Source organism: Rhipicephalus sanguineus, chromosome 3, assembly GCF_013339695.2.
Source record: "Rhipicephalus sanguineus isolate Rsan-2018 chromosome 3, BIME_Rsan_1.4, whole genome shotgun sequence".
NCBI lineage: Eukaryota > Metazoa > Arthropoda > Arachnida > Ixodida > Ixodidae > Rhipicephalus > Rhipicephalus sanguineus.
In genome coordinates, this window is record NC_051178.1 from 156,802,044 (window position 1) to 156,809,019 (window position 6,976).

Sequence of the window (6,976 nt, forward strand, 5' to 3'; positions counted from 1 at the left end):
TTCCGGAGCCCTTCGCTACGGCGTCTCTCATAATCATATCGTGGTTTTGGGATGTGCAACCACAACAATTATTATTTATTATTGATTTTTTTTACTGTTGTCTTACAGTAAGGCATATGTTCTGTATATGGGTAGTACTTGTATGAATGAGTGTTGCAAAAAAATTACTGAATGAGTGGGTAATCAAATTCCTATTATTTGACTCGGATATCATCGTGCTCTTTCTTTTCTTTTCGTCAGACGTCTACACGCTTGAAATACAAACAATAATACTCACATGCAAGTTTCAAATTACACGTCTGGGTAATTATGTCCCTGTTTCTCCTATCAAGATTATTATTCCGCGTTATGCTTCAATGAAAATAACGCTGCTTTCGCCGGACTGCGTCATCCAATTGTCGTAACTACACTGTTTTCATCGTTAGGCAGATAAGCACGTGTCCTGAATCATTCTGCTCTCGCGCAGAGTAGCCGACTGATATCGTTCCTAGTAGTCTTCAGGATTGTCTTTATTTCCCTCCATCTCTCTGCGCATTCGGTGATCTCGTGGTTTCCCGTTCTCTCGCGCAGCAGAGCGTGACGTGAGCAGAGCCGTACTAATGGCGGACCAGGAGGAGGAAGGCAAAGCCAAGAAGGAGGTGCGCGTGTTCGGGCGTCCTGAGCTGGCCTCCAAGGTGGCCATGTTCCAGCGCAAGGCCGAAGACCACGAGCGTAAGCAGAAGGACAATCCTTTTTCGGGACGCTGGGACGGATCCGCCTCCAGCGCACTGTCCAAGGACGACCCACGGTGAGTGCCTTGTCCTCCCGTTCGGAGCCACATCATTCACCTATGTGTCGTTCACACAAACTTTGTATCGTGGTTAACAGCACAAAAAGGACACGGACAAAGAGGACACCAGACGTGTCGTCTGGTCTCCTCTTTGTCCGTGCCCTTTTGCGCTGTAAACCATGCACGTAATTTCAACTCATCCTCATTCAAAACTTTGCATATTTGCATGCAAAGGAGTAGACATGGTGTGTTCCAGTTCAGGCCAGCATCGAAGACAGTATACGTTGGCAGCTAAGAGGAATGAATGAATGCACAACTTTATTTTTCCCTGATTAACGGGAAGGGGGCAATGGGACAGAGGGTGCGGGGAGGACCTACTTGAAGTAGGCCTCCTCTACCCTCTCAGCTAAGAGGAGAACCTCGAGGCCCAGTCGCCCGAGTAATGGAACGCTTCATGACGGGGCGCCAGCCGGGTCTACCGGAGAGAGCTGGGAAAACCACGAGATGGTTGTTTTTTAGATGCGAAGCAGCCTATGAACAAGGCCTGTCCCCCCTGCGTGACCAGTGCCCCGCATGCCACTAGATGTATGGAAGAAAGAAGAGAACGAAGTGCTGGCACGAGAGGAGAGCTCGCGCATGGTGTGCAGAAAGGAATGTTTGCCTGACATATTGACGTGAGATAGAGCGCTCGCTCCACTGCGGCGCGTGCTCTAGTATAAATCATGCAAGGTACCCACTACGCCATAAATCATGCAAGGTACCCACTACGCAATAAATCGTGCAAGGTACCCACTTCGCCATAAATCATCGTCATTCATGGAAGGTACCCACTACGCCATAAATCATCGTCATTCATGCAAAGTACCCACAGGCCCGTAGACCCACAGCCAGGGGGGGGGGGACCCCGGGCCCCCTCCGAATTTTTATGATATATGGTGTTTTACCGAAAATAAATAATAGGCCTTTTTTCTCAAATGGTCGAGGCTTTCAGCAAGTGCCCCCCCCCCCCCCCCCCCGGAAAAAATTCCTGGCTACGGGCCTGCCCACTACGCCATAAATCATGCAAGGTACCCTTAGATGCGAAGCAGCTTATGAACGAGGCCTGTCTCCCCAGCGTCGCGTCGACGTAGCCAGTGCCCCAGCCGATCTGGAGCGGCGGGCTCGTGAAGCCGAAGCGAAACGGGCGCGTTAACATCCCATTCTCAAACTTCAAGCTGCAACCTTTGCAGCAACAGCCATTAACTTTGTACTTTACGGACCACAAGGCCGTTATACTCAAGGGAAAAAAGTTTCCCTGAGCTTAAAGTCATATATGACGAGTAACAACATCAGGGGAACCCCGAATAGAAGGACCATGAACAGTGATGAAGAAAATAAAACATTTACAGAAACCTAAGTCGACTTATTGTTGCTTCGCATACTACTCAGGGTTCCCATACGGGGAGATAGCGGGGTTTTTTTCTGGCTTCTTTCGCGTCGGATCATTTGAAAAACGCAACCAGGCTCATATTAAGCACGCAGAAAAGCGTGACTAAGTTTTCCTGTGAGCAGACGATGACGACGTCGAGTTTCCAAGTCTTCTGTTTAGTAGCCACCTTGTTAAGAGAGCGAAGCAAGCTGCATCGTGTTTGACTTCGATGCTGTCTTTTGCGAAGCTGCCTGTATTGCCGGCTTCGCCAGAATTGGGAAGAAATCAAAATGGCCGCAGTCCATTTAGATGTATATTTAGCCGTCTACCGTGAGTATCGAAGCATGTATTGAGCTTGTAGATTTACGTGAGCGCTTATCTTCACTATTCGCCGCTTTCAACAGCAATCTCTGCCACGTAACCATAGAATAAATTACCACGCTACTTAATCTTGCTTTCGGTGCATGTTCACACTAGTGAAGTTAGCATGAATTCTTTGAACAAGTTACGAAATGTAGCACCTGCCCAATCGCACTTTGGTGACATTATGGTGTGCAGCCTATCTCCAGCTGGCATAAGATAAGTTCTACATGTTATCTTACAATGTTACTGCAAGAACTACTGTAGCAAACCGTGGCTTGGATAAAGGGCCTGGCGAGCTTCAAATGCATCGGTTGAGCCACCGTGCACGAAGACGACGGTTTAATACATGGACTTGCTAAACTAAGTTATTTTGGCATCAGACGGCTTTGTGACCCTGCGGATTGGCAGTTTTAGCGTGATAGTGTTAGAGAGCTACTTTCACATAATTTCGGTGTCGACGTAGGCGTCGATAGAACACCATATCAATGTCATGTAGTGCGAGGGATGTCCTCAACGCATGTAACATTGCGTGGCAGAAGCGTAGAATTGTACCGGGCGTCAAAACATGTGAATTTGTGCTACGAGTAGTCGGTTTAAAGGCCCACCAATTACAAAGCGCACGGGCATAATTACTCATCATTATCAGCAACAGCATCAACAACGTGTGCAGCTGCGCAGGTATGCGCGTGTTGCCTTACGGACGCGTAGCATGGTACTTCGCCAATTCGCAAAAGGAAGAATTATGGCGTAGTGGGCACTACGCAGCTGTACTTGCAGTAAACATTCTAGGATAGTTTGAAACGGCCGATGTTACTCGCACGGAGGCTTCTTTTCTTGCGGCGTGGTTGAGGTGTTCACTGAGAAGCGAAGCGAGGCTACAGAGTGAGAAGACGATGCGCACGGGGCCCGATTATGCTATCGCGTTCTACTCTTGAAGGCGAAGCTGAAGCGTCCTCCAAATTTTTTAAATAACATCTTGCGCTATTATTGTAATATTTCGTTCACTATGGACATGTTAATTAATGACATGTTACCAGAGCGAAAGGAGTCAGAAAATGGCAAATTTTTTTACGAGCAAACATTTTCGTGAATTCGAGCGGAGCTTTCAATAGTCATGTGCGCTCCCGGAAAAGCCCGTGGCCTCTTACACCTGATAGAAGACGACGGAACACAGTCACGCTCGGAAGCTAGATACGTGGGCTTCAAGGCGAGCGATGAATTCCGCTAACGCAGAATCCATGCATGTGGCTACGAAAAAAAAACGTCCTCCGTCCGTTAAGCCACCGTGTGTAATCTTGACACGCGGTGTTTCGCCTATCGTTGGCTTTAGAAGCTAATTTGCTTCCTTTTTAAGTTTTGCGATAAAGGTCTTGGTCCGTAGTATTTGCTCGCTCCTCCAACAAGCCAACCTGCATTAGTAAAGTTCACTTTCTCTAGCTCTCTCTCTCTTACGCACTGATGCCTACTTCCAGGTACGGCCACCCCGAAGAAGGTTCGAAGACGGAGAAGCGTGGTAAGCAAGCCGGCCAGCTGATAAGCAGTGAGGTTCGCGTACTGTGCGAGAACCTGCACGAGTTCGGCACCGAACAGCCGGACGGCACACGGGCTATCACGTTCGGCGAGCTCTTCCAGGTAACCCTTTCCTCTCACAAGCAACTCTTTCTAGCATTTTTGTTTTGTTTTGATCGTGTTTCGCAGAAGTCAAACGGTAAAATAAGAAAAGAAATATACGACAGGTAAAAAACAACTGAAAAAAAAAGGCGTTAGGCGAAGCCTCAAGCGTTGATTACAAGGATATATGAGGAATGCTGTGTAAAAATACATGTGATCAGCGCAATCCTGTCTTATTTCCAAGCACGGGAAAGTAACTGTTCACGACAGTATGCGCAAGCGCGACTGAACGTGGGCGTAGAAAGAAACTGACTCACAGACACTGCGCTCTCTGTACGTCCTCGTCTAGTCGCGTTTGCGCGTTATATCGTGACCGATTAGCCCTCCGACGTGCTTTAACTGTTCGCGTTTTTCTTCGGTCACAGAAGCTATGTATCGTTTGGCTTAGCGTGTAACGCGCACACAGCCATACAAAACATTAGTAGGCGTGCGTTGAAAACATCGCCGGTCCTAAAGGCCAGCGGAGATTTCCAAGCACTTCGCTGAAATCCTCGCACAGGTCGCTTAAAGGCGCTGTAGTTTACACGGATATGCTGTTAGAAACTCGAAGAATCGCCGCGGCGCCCTCCCGTCGCACGAATGCTGATTGTACATTCGGTAATGAATTAACAGATTTCGTAGGACGTCCACCATTAGATAGAAACGCATTGTCACGTTGCTTCCTCTGTCCCGTCTGTTGTTGGGCTATAAGTAAGCTTTGAAAATGAATGTATAGGATTTGTACCTTGTTTCTGTAAGGCTTTACTCCCATGTGCTCTCTCTGCAGCAGCGGTTTAAATATGAGCCGCTTGTTTCTTGTCGACGTGTGTTAACGCTTATAAGTGCACATGGAACGCATGGAACACGTGTAAGCGATGAATTCGAATGGTTAAGGAAAGTTAGCCTGTTGATTCGCGTAGAGAACCCACTCGCGTAATATAACCAACGTCTGCCTCTGACATTTAAAAATTACACTTTTATTTTTACACAGACGAAAGAGCAAAGCACGCATCACGTGATTCGACGTCACCGTTGTAATCACCGAAACTAGACGAAGCGACGCCAATTATACCTAATGACCTAGGAAATGCTGCCATGTCGAGAATTCACCCTAGGCAGATGTGCCTACGGTCGCGACCCTTCGTGCAAAGCTAGTTGGCATATGTTCGCAAGAAGTGACAGTCTACAAGACCACTCGTACAGGTTAATGTGGTGTCGACATGCTTGCACATCGTAAATGGAAACGAGCACAGGACACAGCGCTTGTGTTGCAGTAGCGTAGCCAGGGAGGGAGGGGGTGGTGGAGGTAGATTCGGTAGTTTTTTCAGGACGGTGGTTGTCGGCTGGTCACCCGTGGACACTTACAACGCTTCAAGACCACCACATTAAGTTGACAGAGCGGCAGCTTAGGCGAGTTGGTGATTCAATATCGACATGTTTGCACAGCGCAAATGGAACGAGGAGGGAGGACGGGACACAACACAGCAAAGGGGGGGGGGGTGTTGGTGGGGTTCAACCCCCCTCCCCACCCCCTCCGGAAAAGGCTTCTGCAGCTATGCCCCTGCTGTATTGTGTCCTCTCCTCTCTTCCCGGTTCATTTGCGCTGTGCGAACATGCCGATATTTAATCACCAACTAACCTAAGCTACCACCATTCCGTCAACTTAAGGTGGTGGTGTTAAAGCGGTGGAAGCGTCCACGGGTGACCAGCCGACAACCATCGTCCTGCAATATCTACCGAAACACGTTTTTCTCTCGTGTTGTTTACTTTCCCCTCAAATTTACTTCATTCTGAAAAAAAGAATGAAGAAATGTGGGTTCACTATGTGAGTGAACACGGTATTTGCTCGAATTGCGCCTAACGGTTCACGCTGCAAACAAAAGCACATCCCTGTGGCTTTGTCCTTTGCACCCCCAGCTGTACACGAGCATCTCGAACAAGGTGGTGGGCATCCTGCTGCGTGCGCGCAAGCACGGGCTCGTCGACTTCGAGGGCGAGATGCTGTACCAGCGGCGAGACGACGGCGTCGTAATCCGGCTGCTGCGGCCCATCGCCGAGATACACGCGGAGATGGGCTACGACCCGGCTCTGGCGCAGCTGCCCAAGACCACACCCGTGCTGCTGGGAGGCAAGACAGCCGCATCGTAGCCGCAAGACACTGTTCTACGTGGCCACAGCCTCTGATAGTGCTCACTCGAGCCCCGGCAGACACGGCCGTGGTTAAGATCGGCGTGATCAGCCGTAGCTCTATGTGTGTGTACGCGTTCCGTTTGGAAAGACGTAACGAAGCTTGTAACAACGATTTCGGTTTCTGTCCGTAAACGAATTAAAGAAGAGCTTTCAAAGCTTCCACAGCGGTGCGAAATTCGCCTCGAAGATCTTCGTTTGGGCCTTCGCGTGAATCTAGCCGATACAATCACCGTAATAGCGATAAAAACGGCGAACGGCAGTTTTATGCAAATGTTTCTTACTTACCGAGAAAAAAGAATGAAACCTACAACACAGTGTCTCCAGTTTCGTATCTTGAGTCTCACATACAGCAACGCAGCCGTGGTTTCGAAAGTGGAAATAAGCGGGCGATGTTACGACGGTTTACGTCAGACCTCGATTGAGGAAAAAAAAAAGAAAGTATGATGTGATCGAATATCTCATGCATTGCGAGAGCGTGTAATGTCATATAATGAAATCCCGGAACGAGCGGAATTTTCGTAATAACTCAATTTGACAGCTATTGGGTTTGATAGAAGTTCAGTTTCGCTGTTGAGGCTTGCGGGTTAGCACAGCGA

General features: G+C 48.6%; 2 protein-coding genes across 3 annotated transcripts in view; both read left to right on the top strand.

Moving 5' to 3' along the window:
- LOC119387555 (actin-binding Rho-activating protein) overlaps positions 1 to 6,976 on the top strand; it is a 75,540-nt gene that overhangs the window by 6,959 nt on the left and 61,605 nt on the right. The window contains exon 2 of one of the 2 annotated variants that reach the window (XM_049413543.1): positions 571 to 593. The exons of the other annotated variant lie outside the window; for it this stretch is intronic. The gene's annotated coding sequence lies outside the window, so the exon portion shown is untranslated. The remainder of the gene's footprint in view (positions 1 to 570; positions 594 to 6,976) is intronic. 2 annotated transcript variants of the gene reach the window in all.
- LOC119387554 (actin-binding Rho-activating protein-like) lies at positions 600 to 6,542 on the top strand. The gene is made up of 3 exons (XM_037654978.2): positions 600 to 787; positions 4,013 to 4,172; positions 6,108 to 6,542. The coding sequence occupies exons 1-3, from the start codon at positions 600 to 602 to the stop codon at positions 6,336 to 6,338; spliced, it is 579 nt and encodes a 192-aa protein (XP_037510906.1). The 3' UTR covers positions 6,339 to 6,542.

Excerpts from the sequence above, each read along its gene's own strand:
- LOC119387554 (XM_037654978.2), top strand. The coding sequence starts at position 600 with ATGGCGGACCAGGAGGAGGAAGGCAAAGCCAAGAAGGAGGTGCGCGTG. Across the intron at positions 788-4,012 it reads CTGTCCAAGGACGACCCACG|GTACGGCCACCCCGAAGAAG; the intron begins GTGAGTGCCTTG and ends GCCTACTTCCAG. Across the intron at positions 4,173-6,107 it reads CGTTCGGCGAGCTCTTCCAG|CTGTACACGAGCATCTCGAA; the intron begins GTAACCCTTTCC and ends TTGCACCCCCAG.